Source organism: Pipistrellus hanaki (assembly GCF_964339955.1).
Source record: "Pipistrellus hanaki genome assembly, chromosome: 4".
Classification (NCBI taxonomy): Eukaryota; Metazoa; Chordata; class Mammalia; order Chiroptera; family Vespertilionidae; genus Pipistrellus; species Pipistrellus hanaki.
Genome location: NC_140506.1, coordinates 39,553,048 through 39,577,876, shown reverse-complemented (window position 1 = coordinate 39,577,876; position 24,829 = coordinate 39,553,048). Strand labels below are relative to the sequence as shown.

At 40.6% G+C, this 24,829-nt stretch overlaps 1 protein-coding gene across 2 annotated transcripts in view; it reads right to left on the bottom strand.

Moving 5' to 3' along the window:
- ATG10 (autophagy related 10) overlaps positions 1 to 1,687 on the bottom strand; it is a 179,142-nt gene extending 177,455 nt beyond the window's left edge. For both annotated transcript variants that reach the window (XM_084882173.1, XM_084882174.1), the window contains exon 1: positions 1,574 to 1,687. In XM_084882173.1, the coding sequence (XP_084738299.1) occupies positions 1,574 to 1,681 (108 nt within the window). In that variant the 5' untranslated portion in view covers positions 1,682 to 1,687. The remainder of the gene's footprint in view (positions 1 to 1,573) is intronic.
- Positions 1,688 to 24,829: the final 23,142 nt, after the last annotated feature.

Below are 24,829 nucleotides of genomic sequence, written 5' to 3'. Positions count from 1 at the left end.
ATTAGACCTGACAGCTGAACGATCTTCTGGACGTCATTCTGGACATCCTTCCAGACTAAGCCACAGAGATGGGGGCTGAGGTAGAGGTGGTTAGGGGTGATCAGGCAGGCAGGTAAGCAGTTAGGGGCGATCATGCAGGCAGGCAGAGTGGTTAAGGATGATCAGGCAGGCAGGTAGGTGAGCAGTTGAGGGCAATCAGGCAGGCAGACAAAGTGGTTAGGGGCAATCAGGTAGGCAGGCAGAGTGGTTAGGGGTGATCAGGCAGGCAAGTGTGTGGTTAGGGGAGATCAAGTAGGCAGGCAGGTGAGAGGTTAGGAGCCGTGGTCCTGGATTGCAAGAGGGGATGTCCAACTGCTGGTTTAGGCCCAATCCCTGCCTAAACCAGCAGTCAGCAGTAGGATATCTCCAGAGGGGGTCCTGAATTGTGAGAGAGTGCAGGCTGAGCTGAGGGACACCCCTCCTCTCTCCCCTCCCCTCCCCCCCCGCCCCCGTGCATGAATTTGGAGCACTGGGCCTCTAGTAATATGAATAAAAATATAAACACAATAGCAAACAAAATTATAAATAGGAATAAAAATTAATAAAGGGTGCCAGTAAGGTCATGTTTTCCTGGAGCAGGTGATGCCCTAGGGGTGTGTGGACTGTCCCATCCCTAACCAAGATAGTGGAGCTGGACTCTACTACACCTCTGAACCATCCCATGAGCCACCCTGTCAAAACTGAGCTGACATATAACCCAAGAAGAAATTATGGCTTCTCTCCCCAGTGATACTCTAGACATGATCAAGACCTGCATTTCCCTGGCCTACTTCTGAATCATAGGATTCAGCTTAAAATGGTTCTTGTTTCTCAGAGTGCAGATAGGAAACACAGCCATTCTGCAGAGAATCAAGATTCATCACTTTTTCAGGAATCAGATAAGGTGTCAAGTAGAGGAAACTTATTCTCTAAGAACTGAAGCTTTCAAGGAACTGAAAAAGCTTTTGACAGAGAATCTTACTAACTATATGTGTGAAAATAAAATGAGTATATAGACCTTTAGACTATTATTGAATTAGAACCAAAAAAAGTTTTAAAATGTGTTTATACTATTAAAAAATTCCAAATTTATCAACAACAAAAATAAAGAAACAAAATAAGAAAGATCCTAATTAGTACAGGCCTCAATATTTCAAATTTTGTGATTGACCGTGGTTTGGTTTCAGGATTATCTTTTCATTCTCTGGGCAAAAATAGTTTCCTAAGAAAATTAATAGTATAAACAAATCGTTTGAAGCACCACAGAAACATCTGTTTATATTCAAATAATTAATATGTTAAGCATTCCTTTCTTATTAAATTAAAGCAAGTCACCTAAAGACTTTTCTAGATAATACTTCATTAGCCTAATTATAATGAGTATATATAGTTGAAGTAATACAATGGACATATGTTTTAAAATATTCTTCAACTTAACCCCTTTACTAAATCAAGCTAGCTTTCATACATTAGTTTTAATTACTAAGAATTTACATGGAAAAAAAGAACTAAAAAAAAATCCATCAAAATGGGAAATAAAATTTTCTGTTCTTACCTTTGAAGTTCTCCATTCCCAACCATCACCTATCTGCTGTGAATGTTTGATGAATTCTGCACAATAATGCTGGAATGTTTTTTCTCCAAAAAACTCATCTTCTTCCATACTAAATGATAAATGCAATAAAAAAATTAGGTATTAACTATACAGAAATGGAAAAAATATGTAGCTCTTGCTTTATAAGAACTCATCTATAATAATAAAAGCATAATATGCAAACTGACTGAATGGACAAACACAGAATGACCATCCAGACAACCACGCTATGACATGTACCGGCACCTGGCCAGCCAAGGCGAGTGCTATGCCATTGTCAGGGGGCCCCACCATTGCTGCACAATTGCCCTGCAGAGAGAGGCCCAAGCCATCAGTTGGCGGGGTGATCAATCAGAGGGCTCCAGAATTATCCCAAAGCACCTTCTGCAGGGCGATCGATCAGGAGGGCTCTGCAATCGATCATCCTGTAGATGGAGGCCTAGGCCACCGGCCAGCAGGGCAATTGATCGGGGGAGGCTCCGTGATTGCCCCAAAGAGGCAAGCCCAGGCCACTGACCAGCGGGCTGCAGCAGGTATGAGAGCCTCCCTCTGTGGGGTGATCAATGGACTCTCGGACTGTGAGAGGGCACAAGCGGTTGAGGGACCCCACTACCACCACCACCAAGTGCATGAAGTTCCTGCACCGGGGCTCTAGTGTTGTAATAAGGAAGATGAGCCATAAAAATAACCAACCTCGATCCAACCAACTTTGCCATATTTATCAACACAATGTCCATTCCCTCTATAAACATTACCAGCATCTACAGCATTCTGATCATGAAGCAATCTCTGCTCCCCTAAGCTGACATGTTCACAAACCACATTCTTGTATTATAAATATACTTTAATGAAATGCTGCACTAACCAAACCAATAAAACGTAATTTCAAAACAAAGACAACTGTTATTTCTAAGATTTAATGCCTTGGAAAGACTTTATAAAAGCAAATTTACTTTGGAAAAACAGACTACTATTATAGTAGATATGGGTAATTCAACTGAAAATTGGTAGTGGAAAAAGCATACAAATCTAGGATTCTATACTCAGATTGCTGCTAAAGTGGCTTAAATTCTCTCATTTAAAGTTAAACTTTCATATAAACCAAAAAGCTAGAGGATACATTCTGGGTTCAGCTTAATCAAGAATGAACAATGAATTCTAATAAAGTACCCATACTCAAAAAAAGTGTGTTGGTCATGTATGAAAAAATTGGCAAACGAATGTCTTTATATATTTTAAGTTTAAATATGCATGTTTTTACATAAAAATAAAATTATTTTTTATTTTAATAAAAGATTCATCAGAATAAAGAAAACAATAAAATATTAGTAGCATAAATGAATCTTTACAGAAACATAAATTCTACTCTTCTGTAGCATATAAACATTAAGCAGGAATTTAAATGTTTCTTAGCATTTTCTTTTATATCAAATTTCTTGTTTATCTATAAATATTTTACATATATTATTTTTTAACAACTTTATTTTAATCAACTTCTTCAATTAACTGCTCAACTCTCAATTCTGATAGCCCTGGAAAAGAGAACTTCTATTTATTTATTTTATTTTATTTTTTTAAAAATATATTTTATTGATTTTTGTACAGTGTAGAAGGGAGATAGATAGAGAGTTCGAAACATCAATGAGAGAGAGTCATCGATCAGCTGCCTCTTCCACACCCCCTACAGGGGATATGCCCGCAACCAAGGTACATGCCCTTGCCGGAATCGAACCCGGGGCCCTTCAAGTCGATGCTCTATCCATTGAGCCAAACCTGTCCCGGCAAAGAGAACTTCTATTTTAAGCCTATACAATAATGAAGATATGCATAGATTATAGTAGGCACAAGAAGGATCCTCCACAAAGGAGGGATGGTATGGGAGTGTGTGTCATGCAAGGGTTTCGACCATTTCCATAGAAAACAAAGAATCAGACCTTAGAGCTGAAAAGGTCAGAATAATAAGTCATTGGAAGCTCTGTGGAGGATATCTGAGGGCCACAAGCCTGAAAGCAAGAAGAGTTAAAAGCTGTTGTAGTAATCTGGATGAGAGGTCAAAAGGATCTGAACCCAGGCAATGAAAGAATTCAGGAAGAATATGCATCTTAAGTTATGGAGAGAAGCCAAGATCAGTTTAAGAAATTTGGAAGTCATCTTATAAAAGAGACCAATGAAATCACCCAGCAAGAATGAATATAGCAGATTCCTAATATGGCTTCTGGTGGATCATGAAAGTCTATATTAAATTTTGAATATATATGCTCTATATTTTCTGCTTGGGTCACTGGGGGGGCATGGCCGGCCTGCAAATCATGACAGGCCCCTCGCCCAGGTTGCCCCATTCCCCAAAAGAACCCCCACGCTGATCCGGAAAAACCAGTTGGCCTCCATGCAAGCAACAGGCCTCTATCCTATCTAATAAAAAAAGTAATATGCAGATTGACCATCACTCCAACACACAAGATGGCTTCCCCCATGTGGTCAAAAATGGCTGCCCCCATGTGGACACAAGATGGCCACTACAAGATGGCCAGCAGGGGAGGGCAGTTGGGAGGGACCAGGCCTGCAAGGGAGGGCAGTTGGGGGCAATCAAGTTTGCAGGGGAGGGCAGTTTCGGGTGACCAGGCCGGCAGAGGAGGGAAGTTGGGGGCAAACAGGCTGGAAGGGGGGCAGTTAGACAACATTCTGGCTGGCATGAGAATGGTTAGGGGGTGATCAGGCTGGCAGGCAAAAGAGGTTAGGGGCAATCAGGAAGGGAGGCAGGAAATAATCACAACTGCAGGTTATTAAGGAATAATGGCAAAAACAATCCTTCATTTGCAAATGAAAAATCTTAGATGTGAACTGCTCAAGTTTCCAGACTTAAGCGATCATAACTTTAGACTAGAAGTGACAACAGAATACAAGTAAACTCTCAGTTAAAAAGGCGAATTTTAATCCTCATCTCCTTCTAAACAATAAACTTCTCATTTCTTATTATAAGTAAAAGTTAAAAATAAGTCAGGGCTGTTTCCTGTCATAAAGTATAAGTTTTTAATACATCTATTTTGCTTGAGTTTCAGTCTTACTGAACAACTGTTTGGTGTTTTTTTTCTTCTATTTTATCTTTTTAAGCTTAACCAATCAAAACCTTTCTTTAGCTGCTTTAGCAGAGGTTACAGATTGGGAAAATAATTTTTCCCCCACCAACTGAAAGCAGTCTTTCTAAAATACTGGTTAGCCCTACACTAGCTAGTGTGAAGAAGCTTATTCTGCTGCTATTAAATATATCTTTTCAGAAAAGCAGCCTCAGTAAATTCTAACATAGTGTATAATCATTGTTCATATGATCCTTTTTAATTAAAAACAGCTTTTTTTCACTACCATGTTCCACATTTTTTATGTGATTTTTAATCTAACGTGTGGAAAACTGATACTTTTTTTTTGGTTGGAGACATTTCTTTTGATGAGTCCATAAATCAATGTGTATCGGAGTCATAATGAGATTAAAACACTTTAAGAAATAGAACTGAATTTCCCCAGAACTTAAGATCATTTATAAAAATGTGATTATCACTGAACATACTATGATACTTTAGCACATTAAAAATCATTTTTAACTAATATAAGTAAGCCACTTCCTCTGTTCTTGTCCTTCCCTACCACAATTTTACATTATTATAACTTCAGATTTAGAGTCTTACTTAACAAAGCATACAATTACTAGCTGGAAGGTAAGTTCCACCCATTGCCTTTATGAAAATTTGGCTGGAATTCATTTAATTAGTTAATCACTTACCTAGCAGGGTCTTTGGACAATGGTCCTCAAATATTAGACAGCCAAGAGGCACTCAGGGTACAAATTTATATGTGGAATACTAGGCCCCGACCAGGATTACCTGATTTTGAAGGCCCAAAATAAGTATTTATAATTAGCATCAGAAATACTTTTGAGGAGGAATAATGCTAGAAAACTGGGGGGGGGGGGGGGGGGGAGATCATTTTGGTGAGGCTAGTGAAAGGGTGGGGCACAGCAGGCATGGCCAGGTAATCTGACAAATAAGAAAGCAGCAAAAGAGAGGATGTGTGTTCAGTCATGACAGCAGCTGAACAGCAGGCTCGGTGTTCCCTCTTTGCCTTCCCACTGAAACATAGAAAGCAAGTCAAAGTTTCAATGAGATTGTACCTGGACTGGAATGAAAGGATTTTTACTAGTGGCTGAATTTGCCCTGACCTCTGCAGCTAGAGCTCCAATTAGGGAGAGGGTACAAAGTCCAGCAGTTAAATGTGGCAATTCGGCCTGGCCAGCGTGGCTCAATGGCTGAGTGTTGACCTATGAACCAGATCAGGATTTGATTCCAGGTCAGGGGTATGCCCAGAGGCAGGCTGGTTCCCCTGTAGGGGGCATGCAGGAGGCAGTCAATCAATGATTCTCTCTCATCATTGATGTTTCTATCTGTCTCCCCCCTCCATTTCTCTCTGAAATCAGTAATATATATATTAAAAAAAAATTTTTAATGTGGCAATTTGATCTAAGGCATTCTGGAACCAGAGCCAGGACCCTAGAGGAGTTATATTTCAGATAATCCTTGAATTATAAGATGATACTGAAAGACAGAGCCACAGTACATAAAGGGATGAGGAGGATTAGTGGAGTAGGAATGGGCAGTGAACCTAGGAACAGGTTGAAATGAGGCAGAGTAGACAGGTAAACAGTGTAACTGGGGAGTATAAAAAATACAAGAAAAGTATAGGGGAGGAGGGAATTTCATAAATAGCATTAAAACTCTAAAGAGATTTCATTTAAGTAGTGGGCTGGAAACTATTGTAGGTTCTTCAGCTCAGAAGAGACAGTAAAAGTTTTCTCTGGAAGCTATTACATGTCAGTGATAACCTCATACTAGTAAGTTCTCTTCCTGGGTCCCTGTAGGAGATCAAGCACGTCAAGGCCTGGGTGCCAGGTACATTAGTGGGATTCTGGTTCTGCATAGCTGTTGAGCAACCTTTCCCTATCTGGATGCTCTGAGGTAGGGTTTATTCTCCATTTCTCTACTATTCAGTCGTTGTATACAGAGCCTACTTGGCACCTGAAGACATACATCTGTTTTCAAGGGATAATCACCAAATAATTTCCCTGGCGTTTTGTTTGTATGGTACTCTGAGTATGTGCATGACTCCAACACTACCTCTACAGTCCCAAAACACATCTCTAGACTTCAAAGATATTCAAAATCAAATCAAACCCAGTCTTAAATAATCTACTTATATGAACTTTACTCTACTTGATCTCCCGGCCTAAGGGGTTGCTATCTTTCTCTGAAACGTACAAGCATTAGGGATTGCCATCAATTTATAATTTGTCCCAAAACATTTACCCAGTTTAAATGCCTCATCCTGTAGTTAAGTCTTAGTAAACCTTACCCTAAATAAAGAAGAAAGGGAAGTGGGGGTAAGAGAAAAGGGGTGGGGATGAAATAATCTTATAACAGTCTATAGCCAAATGAACCCAGTTCAGAACTATTGGGAACCGTTTCCACTAGTTTCCTCCATTAAACTATCAATAACAATTCTTAAACCTTGTCATTGAAAGACTTTAATTTGGATTTCTCCATACTCAACATTTTTTTTGGTCAAGTTTTCATTTTGTAAATGTTTACTCTTGTCCATATTTGACCCTGCAGAAGCAAGAAGGGTCCTATGATGTATTTAGTAATTCAGGGCCTGTGTTTTCCAATCCTGCAAAGTACAAGCTTAAGCTTTTGCCACTAAGGAGTGGAAACCATTGTCAAACTGTATTATTATTTTTTAACTCAGACACATGACTCATAAAACTAAAGTGAACCTACGGTAAAGATTTATTGAATTCACAATGAAGGAACAAGCAGAATGGTAAAAAAAAAATTATTACAAAATCTTGTAATAAAACCACAACCTTCAGGAGCACTTTTTCCTCCCAATCAGAAATAATTTGCATCTCAGTTATACCCCCCCAAAATATATATATATTAGGGCCCACAGCCTGGGCCCTAATCAATGTTATGTCAAGCCTTTGCTCAGTGGTTAGAGCATCTGGGTTCAATTCTAGGTCAAAGGCTTGTACCTGGGTTAGTTTGGAGTGTGTGGGAGGCAACCAATCAAACTCACGTGGATCTCTCTCTTTCTCCCCTCACCCCACTTCCTTCCTATCTTCTACTCTCTCTGAAAAGCAATGGAAAAGGATATCCTCAGGTGAGGATTAACAACAACAACAAAACAAAAATGTGTTACTTCAAGTCAAAGTTTAGTTCACTAGATACCGAATCCACCCTCAGGTGGTTCTGACATGTAGCTCTTCTCCCTTTGCCTTTTTCTGAAATGGTTTTAATTTTTAGCATGATCAATGTTTCTATCAGTCAGTTAGTTATTTCGATATTCCCTCTGCCCCATCGCGATTTCAGCTACCATGGGTAGCTAGGTTTTTTTCGGGGGGGAGAGAAAAAAATATCGGTGATAAATTACTCCTCCTGAGAGTGAACCTGAAACCCCTTGGAGCTCTTGGCCGGCAGTTGAATGAACGCTAGGTCTCGGGGCTGCAGGGAGACTCCCGCCCCGCAGGCTCTGAGCCCCGGGCGGTGACCCCCTCCGGCCGAGGCGGGGCCGGGAGCGCGGCCCGGGGGGCGGGAGCGCGGGGAGGGGGCCGGGAGCGGGGAGGGGGCCCGGGAGGGCGGCACGGCTCCCCCCCCCCCCCCCCCCCCGCCCGCACCGGCGCCCGGGCAGCGGGCCGCGGGGCCCGGGCCTGCGCCGGGCCCTGTGTGCGGGCCGGCCGCTCCCGCCCCCGCACCGCCTTCCCGGCCGGAGCGGAGCGGCCCGGGCGGGAGCGCGGGGAGCGGCGGGGCGGAGGGAATACTCACCCCGCTCGCCGCCGACCCGCCGCCGGCCAGGAGGGCGGGGCCGGGGGAGGGGAGCGGGGCCAGCGCCGCCCGCAGCCGCCGCGGGGAGGAGGGGCTGGGCCCCGGGAGCCACAGGGGTGGCGGCGGCCGGGCTGAGCCAACGGGGAGGGCGGTTCACCGGGGAGGTGCCGGGCCCTCCCTCTACTCCTTCTCCCTCCGGCCCCCTCCCTCCCTCCCTCCGGCCCCCTTCCTCCCTCCGGCCCCCTCCCTCCCCCTCCCGTCCCCCCCTCCCTCCCCCCCCCGCCCCCCCCCTCCCGCCCCTCCCTCCCTCCCCCCCTCCCTCCCTCCCCCCCCCCTCCCGCCCCCTCCCTCCCTCCCTCCGGCCCCCTCCCTCCCTCCGGCCCCCTCCCTCCCCCCCTCCCGCCCCCTCCCTCCCCCCCTCCGGCCCCCTCCCTCCCTCCTCCCCCCTCCGGGCGGCCGAGCGGAGCATGCGCGCTGCGCCTCCCCCACGCAGCGGGCCCGCCTCGCCCCGGCCCCCGGGACCCTCTGCACCCGGGGAGCCTCTGGGGGTGACCCCCGTGCTGCCCGCACCCCCGCCGCCGGGTCCCCGCCCCCGGTGCCAACACAAAGGCGGGAGCCGGCCGGAACCCCGGGGAGGGGGCCCGCGCTCCCGAGGCCTCTGCACACTCCCCCCCAAAATAGCCGAGCCTGGAGCAGAGAGGGCGGCCGTGGGAGGAGGCAGAGCGGGACCGGGCGGGACCGGGCGGGACCGGGCCGTGCCGCTCGCACCGCTCCGGGGAGCGGGGAGGGCCGGCCCGCCACCTCGCTCCCGGCCAAGGGCTCCGGTGCCCGCCGGGCGCCAGGCCCGAGCAGCCCCCCCAACCCTAACCCTAACCCCCTCTCCCCCCCGCCCCTGACAACCAGGGCGCCCAGGGCAAGGCAGGGATCCGGGGGCCCACAGTAGTGCCATCTGCGGCCCAGATCTCAGAAAGAAAAAGAAAATAATAGTAATCTAGTCAGCAGGATACATGGAGGGAAACGGTGGGATAAAGAAACAGGAGTGAAAGATGTAGGAGGATGAAAGGTGATCGAACTGAAATACTGCAAATGCAGCAGCAGACATGGGAGGGGAAACTAGCATGTGCTCCAGTGAACACAGCAGAATGGACTTGGGTGGAAAGTAAAGAGTAAACACAGGCCAGGAAGTGAAAGGAAAACTGCCTTCAAATGTGCTAGGCAGTTGAGAGGTATAGGGGACTCTGATGTACTTTATTGATTGATTGATTGATTGATTGATATTTCCTGTGAGTCTATAATTATTTCAGAATAAAAAGGTCTTGCAAGGGGACAGAACCCTGAGGAGTGGTCACCAGGGGAAAGGGCTGACCAAAAAGAAGCCAGAGGAAATGGGGGAGGGGGGGGAGAGGAACTGTTCTATATCTTGATTGTGTCAGTGATTACACCACTGTTTTGTTTACCAGTCATAAAACGATAGATTTTACTCTATGTAAAATAGCTTTTTTTTTTTTAATATATTTTATTGATTTTTTACAGAGAGGAAGGGAGAGAGAGAGTTAGAAACATCGATGAGAGAGAGTCATCGATCAGCTGCCTCTTGCACACCCCCCACTGGGGATATGCCCGCAACCAAGGTACATGCCCTTGACCAGAATGGAACCCGGGACCCTTCAGTCCTCAAGCCAACGCTCTATCCATTGAGCCAAACCGGTCTCGGCTATGTAAAATAGTTTTAAACTCAAAATGATACTGCTAGTAAAGATGAATTTCCTAACATGTTGCAGCAACTATGGATATAAATCAGGTATTTTGTGATCAATATGGAAATAAAAATTGTTTTGCGAACATAAATTTGTACCACATTCCTTAGCTTAGAACTTGTCTTATTTGATGATACTAATGTAGAGAAAATTTTATTGCCAAACTTAAATCTTTATGTGTTAAAAAAGAAACAACAGGCCCAAAATGGAATCCCTTTTGCTAAGTCCCACCAAAACTTAATACCTAACTAACTGATTTAATGGTTTTAAATCAGTCTGGAATTTCCCTGGTCCGCAGTAGGGAGGTAATCTGCCTGGTAAAGCTCCCTGCCTTCCACGGTGGGAAGGTAACCTTGCTGAAATACCCACTCTTTTAACTTTCTTGCCTGACCCTCTTTCTGGCTATAAAAACCTCTCATTTTGTGCAACTCAGAGAGCCCATCCAGTGTGCTAGATGGGGTGCTGCCCAATTCATCCCTCACTTAATATTTAAGCCAATTAGATCTCCATATTTACTGAGTTGAGTTTTGTTCCTTAACATTTGGAATTTAACATTTTGGGAAATTATATGTTTCATTTGATTTTTAGTAGTAGACATATGCACTTACAATACAGAAAGCCAGGGCCTTTGGTACTCAGGGATTCGGACATTTGTATGAAAAAAGCAATGGAGGACCGTCGATTTTTAATGGCAATCTATAATTCTATAATTATCTGTGTTTCCTAAGGAAAAAGTTTTAGAAATTTTCTGAGCCTCACTGAAAACTAGTTGTAAAAGTCGATAGCAAAGGATAAAGTAAATACAGGATCTCAACAACGTGGTGTTATAGCTAATAACGAACAGCAGTGGGGCTGTACAGCTACACTATATTGAGGATCCTATTCTTGATGGTCCATTTTGTACTAAGAGGAGAATAGCATGTTTCGAGAAATAATCCATTCGAACTGCCTGAATAAAGGTTGGTATGTTTTAGTAAATTTTAATATTTACTCTGGCTTTATTTACAATAGTCTTGGTTAGACACCTTTTTTTTTTTTTTTTTTTTTGGAGCATTTGAGGACATTTGGAGATTATAACTTAGGTTGTAAATTTGTCAAAGGAATTCAGTGTTTCCAAAGGAATACTCTGCCAGTGGTGTCCCATTTTGCCTGGTTTCCTCATATTATGTGGATAAAATGAATTATTTAACATGGGTTTATATTTGCACAAAAATCATGGTTTTATTTTTTAAGTTATATTTTGATAGAGTCCTGGTAATTTGTACATAGAAATAAATCTGCACTATAGGCTTTCATCCCAAGTCTCTCTGAAGTGTCCAGTACTTCTGAAAAGAAGGCAGGCTGGGATCTTTGGAGGCAGAAAAGGACAGTTGTCAGGCAAACTGAAATCTTGAACAAGATGGTGTGAGGCCCAAGAAGAAGTAAATAAGAGAATAGATCAATAGCAAACTACCTGTGATTAATAGCATGTGCAATACCTTTGGCAGGTGTGGAGGTAAAAAGAAAGAGTCCAACAGGATATTTGCAGCACCCTATATCCAGAATCTATTGATTTGGAAAGCAATAGGTGGAGAATAGAGAAGTAACTATAGAATCTCATAAGCTCTTCAAAATTTTTGGTTCAGGCACTCTGTATTTTAGGCCCCAAGTTAGATTTCTTAGAACTATCCAGCAAGATGCCCTCCCCTGAAAAATCTGTCCTCTCACCAGCTAGAGAAGAATAAACTAGAACACCATACATACCCAGGGTCTCCTAAGAATGTCCTTGCTCAAAATGACCTGTTTCCTCTAATGTGGTATGGCTATCTTTACTAATCAGGAATTAATTCTGATCACAGGATTCACTGTATATTGATATTGTTGTGTTGTAATGATGTTTTTCATTAAGATAGTTTAGTCTGCCACTCCAGAAACCTTTGTGCATATTTAATTCAGAAAACTGCCCTAAATTCAGACTAAATCAGAATTTGCTCCTAAGATAGTGGCTCCCTTTAGGCTGCTTTAGCATCTATATTTCCATAAGATAAAATTAGTAGTAATTCCAGCTTTGCAGAGCTGTGGAGAACAAAAAGATATGCTTGTTCAAATTTACTGGATTTATATTATTCCATAGAGGCAATGGAATAATACAAATATTAATATGATAATGTAATCTGTGTTTTCTAACCTGAAAAGATGATGTACAAAACAGCATGATAAAGTATGACCTCATTTATGGTCCTCTAGAAAAATGTTAAGAGTTATAACCAAAAGTTAATAATGGCTATCCTTACATAAGGGGATTATGAATTATTTTTTTCACACTTTTTTTGTTTCATATTTAAGGAAAAATAATGTATTATCAATGTGTTACTTTTTTAAAAAAAATATATTTTATTGATTTTGTACAGAGAGGAAGGGAGAGAGATAGAGAGTTAGAAACATTGATGAGAGAGAGTCATCGATCAGCTGCCTCTTGCATATCCCCTACTGGGGATATGCCCGCAACCAAGGTACATGCCCTTGACCGGAATCGAACCCGGGACCCTTCAGTCCCCAAGCCGACGCTCTATCCATTGAGCCAAACCTGTCTCGGCAATGTGTTACTTTTTATAATAAAAATAAAGGATGCTATCTTCAATTTAAAAATTAGCCTTGATATCTGTGATTTTACATGATAGCATATTATTTATGACCTTAACATTCCTGAATATGTATTTGACACAAAGAAAGGAATGTTATCTGGATACAAATTATATCCTGTTGTTCTATAACTGGAATAACAATGGAGGTAAAGAGGTCAACTTCAAAGGGAGAAAAGCCAAAATGTGATGCCCACAAAAGATGATTATGGGACATTCCAAATATGCAATTTCCTACCTTCTACAACCCACACTTGGCCATGGAGAATGCCCCTGCCTGGTTCAGTACTCCTCAAATTAAAGGGCTGATAGTGTAAATACATAGGCATAGACTGTAGAAGGATGTAAGGAGACTTGCTTATTCTATATATACCCAAGGCATATTATGGAACATAAATAATGACAGGATGAAAGCTGTCCAGTCCCATTGTAATTGTAATGCTGTTAAAATGCTAAATGTGGAATGAAACAGTTGAGTAGTACATATTTAATGTAATGTTGGACTGCTTTGTATTATGATGCTTTTAATTATTTATGCTGTTCGGTGTGTGTGTGATAAAGAGGATGTAAAGCTTACTGCCATATAGACATAACTCTGATATTGGCTCTTAATATACACACCACACCTTCCATGTATTAGTCAGATGTTTAGTCCAGTCAATGGGGAAATGCTGGGATTTTCCTTTGCTGATTTGTCATGATGGCATAATGAGGTTGGCGGTAGGGTGATGTAATAGCCAATGAGTGAAGTACAGCTCTTGAAAGGGCCAGCAATGTCTTCTTAGATGCTTATGAGTTTCACTAAGCCTAATAAAGTTGTTCAGCCAGAGGTCATGGCTTGTGTGATGCTTTGGCTTAGAGATTCCACCAATCTGAAGCTGCTCTATGGCTCTAGCCAGGCAGACAAGTCAGGGAGTGGGTAGCTGTATGGTGCTAGAGGACCCCTGCCTGGAATAAGAACATCAATCCAGATGACATGAAAACACTCCACATGTGAGCTGTACCATTGAAACATCACTATGTGCTTTCAATAAATAGAATGTAAGTTATCTCATTTCTTCAGCTTTCAGAAATCTAACTGAAGCAGTCTGGATTGGCATGTCCAAAAGGCAATATCCATTCAGCAGTTCAGTGTATAAGTCCAGAACCTACAGAAGAGATCAGGCTGAAAATATATACAGTGGAATTATCTCCTACACGTACTTATATTCACTCTACTATATGTGCTTGGCACAAAAACATATTTTTCTTATAGCACGGCCCTTAAATGCAAGCCAACAACTTCATCTGGTATTCAATTCAAGAAACAGCCTTCTGTTCCAATAGCAGAGGAAAGCTGGTTGTGTAGAATTTCTTGATTGATAATATAGTGTGTGTGTGTGTGTGTGTGTGTGTGTGTGTGTATTAATATACAATATATATCATGTACATAGTATTTAAGGGGATTTTTCAAAGGTAATTTTTAACTCTACTCTATTTTTGCCTTTCACACTGACTTTAGATCCTACTCCCTCAGAAAAAGTCACCCCCCTGTATTTGGGTGTCATTGATCTACAGGTGAGAATTGAAGCTTTGGTCATAAAAGACTATTCAAGAAAAGAGTACTTAGAGTGAGAAAAGAAGAGACCTGAGAGTAGAATCTTAGAGAACATCAATATTTTTAAAGGAGATTAAAAAGTACAAACTTCCAGTTAAAAAATAAATCACAGGGATATAATGCACAGCACAGGGAATATAGTCAATAGTGTAATAATAGCTTTGTACAGTGACAGATGGTTACTAGACTTATTGTGGTGATTACTTTGTAGGGTATATACATGTTGAATCACTATGCTGTACACTGAAACTAACATAACATTGTATGTCAAGTATAATTTTAAAAATGAAATAAAATTAAATAAAAACTAAAAAACAAACAAAACAAAACAAAAAAAAACACCTTAAGTAGAAAACCCCACAAGGATTCTCAGACAATTAGGAGAGAGCCAGAAAAGGCTAGTGCAAGTGACTCACTGGAGCGAGCAGTCCCGGATTGTGAGAGGGATATCCAACTGCTGGTTTAGGCCCAATCCCTGTAAACTGGCAGTAGGACATCCTTCGAGGGGTCCCAGATTGGAGAGGGTGCAGGGCGGGCTGAGGAACACCCCTCCCCTCCCCCCGTGCATGAATTTTGTGCACCGAGCCACTAGTGGTGTCAATAAGAGAGTAGGCCTGTAGAACAGGAGAGGACTGGCAGAACAGGAGAATATGTTCAAAGAGGAGGGGATTGATATGTGAGATTCTAGGTATATCAGTTGGTTCCAGGTGAGAATAAGGCCCAAGAGGTCAACCCAAAGTGGATTACTGAAGTAGAGTGGAAGTGAAATCACACATTGAATAGACCACAGAGCGTCCAAACCTGCAGATAATTTTTATGAGTTTATTTGAGCCAAAATGCAGTTTTGCAACTTCTTTTATACAATTGAAATTAAGAAGGGAATAAGAAAGATTACATGAAGGTAAGAGAAAGCAAGGTGAGGATTGGATTACAAGATAGTTTACAAAATTATATGCTCTCTTGGGGGTGATGATGGCTTATTTCAAAGATGTGTTAACCTAGATGCACAGAAACAATGTACAGGGCTTGCTTACAGCAAAGATAAACCTTTTACTAAAAAGTCATATGCTTGGGATGTGACTACCCACCATGACCCACACTGTTAGGAATTTTTGATGAAATCATCCTGTGAGGTTACTTTCCATATAACCCCTTTTTAGGCCCCCACTATAGTAGTCAATGGGCTCACTCATGAAAGCATTGAAATTTCAATAGGAATTTAGTGAGAGAGAAAGACAATGAGCTTGCACCAAAAACCTAGATGAATGTGGAAGATTAAGAAAAGGATGGTGATGAAGAAGGTAGGAAATGGTACCAACTCAAAAACCAACTCAAAAAAAATTTTGCTTGATGGGAAGTAAAATGATCTGGAATTGGTACCTTGGAGCTAAGAGAATGCTAATAATATCTAGGCTGTAAGGAAAGGAACTGAGCTTAAGTAAAGTGGGGACCTCAAGGAAACCTGTGTTTCCAATAATTGGTTATATTTAATCAGGGTTCTCCAGAGAAATAGACTCAATCAATAGGATATGTAGAGATATGTAGAAAGAGATTTATTACAACTGATTGTTTCACATGATTATAGAGACTGAGAAGTCCCAAGGTCTGCAAATTGGAAGCTCAGGAAGCCAGTGGTATAGTTCCAATTCAAATCGAAAGCCAATAGAGTAAGTGCTGGTTCAAGTCCAAAGGCTCAGGACGAGGGTGGAGGGTGGGGTAAGGGTGGGGGACTTATAGCCTAGGAGAAGATGAATGTCCCAGCACCAGCCCTTCCTCTATAGTTTTGTTCTATTTGGGCTTTCAAAGAATTAAATGATGCCTACCCATTGTTGATGGTGATCTTTATTTAGTCTAGGACTTCAGATGCTAATCTCTTATGGAAGCACCCTCATAGACGCACCCAGAAATAATGTTTCATCAGCTATCTGAATATCTCTTAGCCTAGTAAAGTTGACATATAAAATTAACCATCATGGTGAATTTACAGCATACTGGCTCTCTGAAAAATTGAAACTGGTAAGCCAATTAACATCCTTCCATTCTTTTAACAAATTTATCAAGAATCTAATATGTGCCATGCACTGTGCTGGGTGCTGAAAATTCAATGATCCAGACAAGCACTGCCCTGTGTTAATGGAGTTTAGTCCCTATAGTTAGCAAGATCCCAGACAAATACACAGAAAAGACTTTTCAGTCTGAGAATTTTATGAGGCTGGGTGGATCTGTTTGTTGGAGGAATGTTAGGACTAAATCAACCGAAGCTTTCCCAAGAAAAAAGATATGTACACAGTCTGGCAGACATTGATATTGATAATGTTGATAAGCCTTCCCACTCTTTGAAAAAGCCACTGATAGAGCTGTTTACTGAAGAGCAAACACTAATTTACTGTGTCTTCAGGAGTTATTTACATTACAACAAGGCATAGAATCGATTGATATGGAAATCAGTTAAGAATGCTTTAATAGCAAAACAACCACAGAACTATGCAGTACAATGTTATTCTAAAACATAATCCCTGAGAACCACAAGAAAGTTAAATTTAAATGTTATAAGCATGCAAAATGGAAATTTCCTAGGTGCTTTTAGAAACACTATTATGGATTGCTATTCTGAGTAACAAATGGTAAGAGCAGTGAAAAGAACTATTCTAGGGAAATAATATGGGACATATGTAAGTGACATGTAAAATCATTCCTTTGGCAAGCTTTACCCAATAATAGTATTTTCAATCACAATTAATAAATTTCAGAGAGAGAAACATTCAATCATTTTAGATCCACTTTGGAAAAAAAGTTTATTGCATTGCCATATCTACAAATACAATCAACATATTAATAACTATAAAAAAAAAACAGTATCAGGTAGGTACATTGTAAACTAACAATGTCCAAATTATCAGAGATAAAACTTTCATCAGTAAATTTATTAAAATAAGATAAAATTGAAAACAAAACAAAGCAAAATCTTTACTAGATTATAACGTGCTATAGAAGAGGGGAGAACATAAAAAGAATTGGAAGCAACAGGAACTTTTCATGATACATCCATAGTCCTAGGGTACAAAAATGTGCAAGCTTCAAATCCTGAAGCCAACAGTTCCCTTTAGCCTTCTCAGCACTTCCTCACAAACCGGAGGCTTGAGCATAATCTTTCAGGGCCCAGTAAAGTCTCTGGGAGGCTTGCCACCCCCAGGCCTCACCGTGGATAAGGCTCAGTGAACAAATACCAGGCTGAAACACAAGCTGTCCTTCCCTTGGGAAGAGGATTTGGGTTAGGACGGGCTTAGGCACTTCACGCTTGTGTTTGTTTTCCCAACCTCCATATGATTTTGCCACAGGCCCCCTACATTCCCGCCACACTGCAAAATTTTCATTGCTAGCACTTGTCTTACAGAACATATGCATCCATCCCAGAAAATATTCATTAATATTTCATAATATAAACGTTCTTCTGTCTTATATTAAATGAAATCAGGGATATGGTCCCACAAAAAAACATACCACGGCAGGTATAAAAAATGATAGCTACTTGGTGATGTAACAACTATCTATACAGTAAGCACAACTGTTTTTATTGAGCACAGTTCCACCTGCAAACCTTTATTTCACCTATCATAGCACTTATGCTGTATTTCAGTCGCCTGTGCTCTTATCTTTGAATAAAGAAGTACTTTGAACAAAGAAGTATAAAAATGAAGTTCTTAGTCATAAGTAATAGAAACTAACTAGCTAATTTTAGCTGGAAAGGAATTTATTGGCAGAATATCAAATAGCTCATAGAATCAACAGGAAGGCTGAAGAACCAGGCTAAAAAAATAAGCAGGAACTAAGGGCAATCAAAAGTAGAATGTGACCACAAGTAAGTAGTATGTATGGTTGGAATACTACTGCTGACCCCACCACAGGTAAAAGATCCTGCTAGATGCCATGCTAGACCCACTGGCTGCTGGGAACGTATTCTAACCATCCTTACTCATTTAAACTGATTCACTTCAGATTTAAATTCCCAATTCTGATTGGCCAAATCTGGGTGCATGCTCATTCCTTCATTGCTGGAATTGGGAAGAGGGGATATCAAGCAAATTAGACTTTTAGAGAGGGAGTTAGGGCCTTAGTGTTTACCAAGACTCACAAATTTCCCTCAGAGAGTTTAGATGCTTGGTTGAAAAAAAAAAAATTATAAACATCCACTTCAGTCCATACAGTCTTTACCTCATACTTCCCCAAAGAGATGCTATGGTCATTGGTGATCACTGCTGCAGGCTGACAGTATGCCATATTTTTTTAAAGAGAAGCTGGCATGATAGAAATGTGTTCTCCAGGGAGACAATTACTGCTGATCCTGATTTTGTGGTAATAGTAAGGTATATCTTTTACAATAAGATAGTATTGTAAAAGCTTCAGTATTGGGGAGAGGGTGTTATAAGGAGGTCATGTTCCTAGCAGGGAAGATGTCAATTTAAAAAGCACACTTTTTGTCAAGGTGGTAAAGAATATAATAGTGATCCATAGTGGAAAGGCAAGCCTAAATTATACAATAAAAAGAGCACAAAGGGGTACTTATGCTAGCACTGTGTTAAGTTTGCAAAGACAAATAAGATAGAGCTCTTGCTCTCCAAAAGCTTGGAGTACAGCAGAGTGACAGACTTTCGAACAGACCATCTGAATGGAGTGTGAGAAGTACTGTCATGGAAATATATGCAGAGTGTAATGGAAGCATGAAGGAAGGACCCTCGTCTCAAGTGTGATGAGCAGGGTGGTGGGTGGCTGGGGAAACTCACTGGAGCATGTGAGGACATAACAACCTGAGCTCTCTTCTGAAGGATGAATAAGAATTAGCTTCTATCTTTCAAGCATGTTTTATAATCAAGAGCAATAAATCACTCAGACAACAATTATGCTGCATTTTTATTGAGAACAGTTCCACCTGCAACCTTTATTTCACCTATCATAGCACTTATGCTGTTTTGCAGTCGCCTGTGTTCTTATCTATTTCTTCACCAATCATTCAGCTCTGTGGGGATAGGGACCATGTCAGTCCTGGCCATATTGGTATTCTCACCATATAGCACAGGGCCTAAGCACAAGGTGGTAATAACTGTTTGCTAAAGGAAGATCAACATTAAAACCAAAACAGCTTACCCCGGAACCCGAAATAATTGCTAGACTAGAGAAACAATTCTGACAATTAGTTAAAATATTGTTAAACTGCAGAGGCAGCTTATGTATAGTACCTTTAGTTGCTACTTATGATAATGTATTTATGTAACTAGGGTTCTATCTTTGATCTGCTGTGAAAGATCCAGAGATTCAACTACTGCTCTCTAAACAGAAATGCAAAAGAGATTAACAATTATGGTGTTCATATCTTTTTTTTCCACAAAAAGAAGGGCTAACTTCCAAATTCTTTATTATCCCATTAAGTTTAATGACAGGGACTCCTTAAAAAAAAGGAAGAAGAAAAAAAAATAACAACCCCAAATCCCAGATGTTTAAAGAGAAGTATTACATGCTTTGACATAATAGGAAGAAGTTGAAAGGGAATCTAATAGCCCTCTTTTAGTTTGAGGGTCAGTAAACTTGGCTTGAGGATTCATACTTTATGATGCATGGAAACTTACTGTGCGCACACGGAAAACAACATCCCACTCTATAAAAAGCATTGGTCTTTGCAATAAATTTAATCCTAAATAGATTATAGCAATTTGTTTTCAAACATTAGGAATCATCAGAATTACCTGAGAAGTTGTGAAAACAAGGACTTCTGGCCTCCACCCTCAGAGTTTCTGATTCAGTAATCTGGGATGAGGCCAAGATCTTGTATCTCTTCTCAAGTAGGTTATGCTGAATATACACTGAGCTATACACTGAGAACAACTGGACACAGCAATTCTTTACCTTTTACCAAAGTTTTAGTGATTTTACGTATTATTATATCCCTCCAGTCTTCATTCAAATTTAAGTATCTCTCTTCATCTTAGAAAATCCAAGATTTTCTTTTTTCAAACTTTTCTTTTGGGAATCCCATAGAAAGGCTCAAATATAAATAGTCATGCACCATTGTAGTAAACATTTTATTTCATTCCCTTAATATGAGGATGGGAATATGGAAGTTCAGAAATATTAGAATATGATTTTATTAGTTAAGGTTCTCCAGAGAAACAGAACCAATAGGATTGATTTATTGATTGATTATTAGAAGAGACTTATATAAGTAATTGGCTCACAGATTATAGAAACTAAGAAGTCCCACGATCCACAAGTTGTATACTTCAGAAAGGTTGATGGTACAATTCCAGTCCAAGCTCAGAGGCCTCAGACTCAGGAGGGCAATGGTATAAATCTTAGTGCAAGGACAGAAGACCTGTCTCAACTCAGCAGACAGGCAGAAAGTAAAAAGGGTGAATTTCCTCTTCCTTTGCCTTTTTGTTCTATTCAGGCTCACAACAGATTGGATGATGCCCACCCACGTGGGAGAAGATGACTTACTTTATTAAGTCCATTGGTTCAAATGCTAATCTCATCTGGAAATACCCTCACAGACACAATCAGAAATAATGTTTAACCTGGGCGCCCCTTGGTCCACATAGAATTAACCATTACAATGTTGAAAAGTTAAAGTCAAGATTTGGTCACTTGCTTTTCTAGAAATAAGACAATTGAAAACTCCTACAAGAAATACTGGGAAAAAATATTAATTTAAATCTATCATTAAGAAGCAGGCTTTTAATGATTAAAACTTAGAACTTGAAGTTACAATGCTTGGATTTAAATCCTAGGAATATCACTTAATAGTTGTGGGACCTTGGTCAAGTTAATGAGCTTTTCTGTAGCTCAGTTTTCTCATCTGTAAAGTTGGAAAAATATTATTACATAATGTATAGAGAATTATATGAGGATTAAATGTAAAATGCTTAGAATACTACCTGGCACATTATATATATCTATATCTATATCTATATCTATATCTATATCTATATCTATATCTATATCTATATCTATCTATCTATAGAATATATATATATTCTATAAAAGAGCCCATTTTTATTATTATTGTTAACATTATTTGTTGTCTGTCAAGAAAATATGGAAAATACACAGGTGTTCAAACTAAAAGAGAACAATCGAAGAACTTGAGTTTTTACGTCTGTATGCAAATACCTGCCTAATGCTATATCCCCATCTGCCTGTACCCAGAGCCCTTCAAAATAACATAAAAATTAATCCTAGGTTGCTGGTATCCCCAAGATACCTCAAAATAAAAAAAAAATATAAAACTTCTGTGAAGAGACACATTTTAACCAAACTGCCTAGGATTATAGAGATCAACCTTCTCTGAAAATGGGCTTAAAAATATAAAATTACAAAACATGTGTGGAAATAATTCACCATGAGTTAGAGTCAGCAAGAACAATAAATAGTAGGATTTAGCCCTAAGAATTTTATATATTAATAATAGAATAATCTAACAGAATAATCTATAGTATAAAAATATAGTCAGATTACAGATTAAAAATCCACATTCTAACAGTCACAACTAAAGAGACAATTAATGAATTGGAAGATAGATCTGAAACAATTGCAGCAAATGCACAATGACAGACATAGAAAATATGTTAGCAGTGGGATGAGGGACCATCCTGTTTTGCCTGGGACTTTTCTTGGTGTTAGTACTGAAAATCTCACATTTTGGGAAACTCTTCAGTCCTATACCAGCTGGGTGACTGGTCACCCTAGTTAACAGGCACAAAGAATAGAAGGAGAAGGGCCAACACAAGATTTCCAAGAGGAAAGAATATGAAGAATGGGAGGGAGAGAATACTTGAAGTGATAACAACTGTAAATTTTCCAGAATTGATTAACATGAGTTCTAAAAATAACAGAATAAGAATCTTAAGATTCAGGGATCCACAGGTACCAAGAGAGATAATTTTTAAAAATATGTTGGACACACCATCGTAATATTGAACATCAAAGACAAAGGGTAACTATTCAGTTACCAGAGAGAGAAAACAGATTATCTGTAAGGAAGAAAATGTAGAACAGTGGAAGATATTACAAAATCTTATACGAAAGTCAATATAATAATAATAATGATAAAGGCTTGAGATGAAATAACTTGTCACCAAGAATTCTATATTCTAAAAATTATATAAAAGTCAAGGCAGCCACACTCCCACCCCATGAAAGGCTATTCTCACACTCACCGCTGTGAAGGGAGGCAGAATCCCTGCCTGTGGCCCAGCCACGGGGTACAGCCCAGACTCAGCTTGCCTCTTCACCAGATAGGGAGACACAGTACCTGCTGGCTGCCTTTGTCAAGTGTTGCTGCCGTTCACCTTGAGCCTCTTTGTACAAAAAGGGAACGCCACAGCTACCAAAGTTGGACAGAGAGCTGAAGCCAGAGTGGTAAGGAAATACCACAGCTACTTGGAGAGATTTGCCAGTAAAAGGAACCTAGAGCCTCATGGTAATGAAGGAGACAGGAGAAATTGTGAACCCATGGAATGGAGAATCAGAATTGGGGCCTTTACAACCATTAGCCAAGATCTTAGAAGGGGTACAGTGAGATGAGAGGGGAAAAGAATAATAATTAATGGGGGTGAAAGAGCCATTAAAGGAAAGCTGTGTCTCACAGGCCTCATTGTGGGGTAGGGGAGGGGAAAAAATTATCTGGTGAATTCATAAGCATAAACCTGCCCACACGTGGGTTTGGTATTCACATTAATTTGTGTGGTCTACGAAAGTTCATGCCAAATGCCCCAGGGCATCTGGCAGAAGCAAATCCTCACTAGAAAATGCACCTTCAGTTTACGCTTTGCCATACTCAGTTCTACCACACACACAAAAAAATATTAATCTAGCCGTGTGTGTGTGTGTGTGTGTGTGTGTGTGTGTGTGTGAGTGTTGTGTTTGTGTGAGTTATTTACGTAAGTTAATAGCTCTTCTGATAAATATTATCTTTGCTAAATTAATGCAATGACAGGTGAGTGTCAAAGCTTTTCTACTTTAGAAATCATGTGTGGTGCTTGTTAAAAATGCAGACTCTGGGTCCCCATCACCTGGTAGTTTTGATCTGGGAGGTATCAGGGGTATGAACAAACCTTTATATTTAAAATATACCTTTATGGGATCCTGACATAGGCAGTTCCTACACCATACACTGAGAAATACTATTCTAGGTTTCAAAGAATTTTCAAAAACAAATTATCCTAGAAATAAATGGAGACAATTTGTCGGCATGCTTACCTTTCGTGTAGTTACACTTTGAAATGTGTGTGGGCTCTCATTTTTTAACTCTCCATTATATCCTCAACAATGGCAATTTCAGTGAAAATTGTATGTGTGTCAATCTACTGTTTCACACACACACTATATATGAAAAATCGTGTCAACTCTTCATCTGAAGGGGCATTTTAAAAAAGGTGTAAGGAACGTTTGTATTCTGCAAAAATTTTGATTTAAATGAAAAATAGAAGAAAAATGGGCATGTATTTATTAATACAACTTTATATTAGTGACAACATCAGTGAAATGCATTCACTAAGGCATGGTCAGCAAACTCATTAGTCAACAGAGCCAAATATCAACAGTACAACGATTGAAATTTCTTTTGAGAGCCAAAATTTTTAAACTTAAACTTCTTCTAACACCACTTCTTCAAAATAGACTCGCCCAAGCTGTGGTGTTTTGTGGAAGAGCCACACTCAAGGGGCCAAAGAGTCACATGTGGCTTGTGAGCCGCAGTTTGCCGACCACTGCACTAAGGCCACAAATGTACGTGTGTGATACCATGCTAGCGCCATGGGACAGAGAAAGGTGCTTCGGAAAAAGGCCTGTTTTCAAGAGGCCCACGGTCTAGGAGAGCTAAGGCCTGGCCACAAATAATGACACCAAAGGCAAGAAGCGTGGCACCATATGACGTACAATTTTAAGGGAGGACACATTCAGTATGCTTATAATAAAGGCTGAACATGGAGAAATGGTGGAAGACAAAGCCAGAGAGGTAGAAGAGAGCCATCATGAAGGCTCTTGTGGGCTAAACTAAGGGGTTTGGTATTTATTTCAAGAGCTACGGGGAGCTTTTAGTAGATTTTAAGGAAAGGGGTGACATGCCTTCAGTCTCTCAGTGATTGCTAAACGCTTGCTGCACATGGAGCACTGAGTAAAACTGCTGACCTGAGGAGCTTTTAAACCGTCTGGGAGACGCACCCAATTAGAATCTCTGGGGCTGGTGAGCAGTGCTGTGTTATTTAACGTCTCCCCCGGCGGTTCTGTAGCACAGCCAAGTCAGGCAACCACCTTGGAAAGGTGTATTTAAATACATACATGCATGGAAAACTCCTGGCGTAGGGTGAGCATTTAAGCAAAGCAAC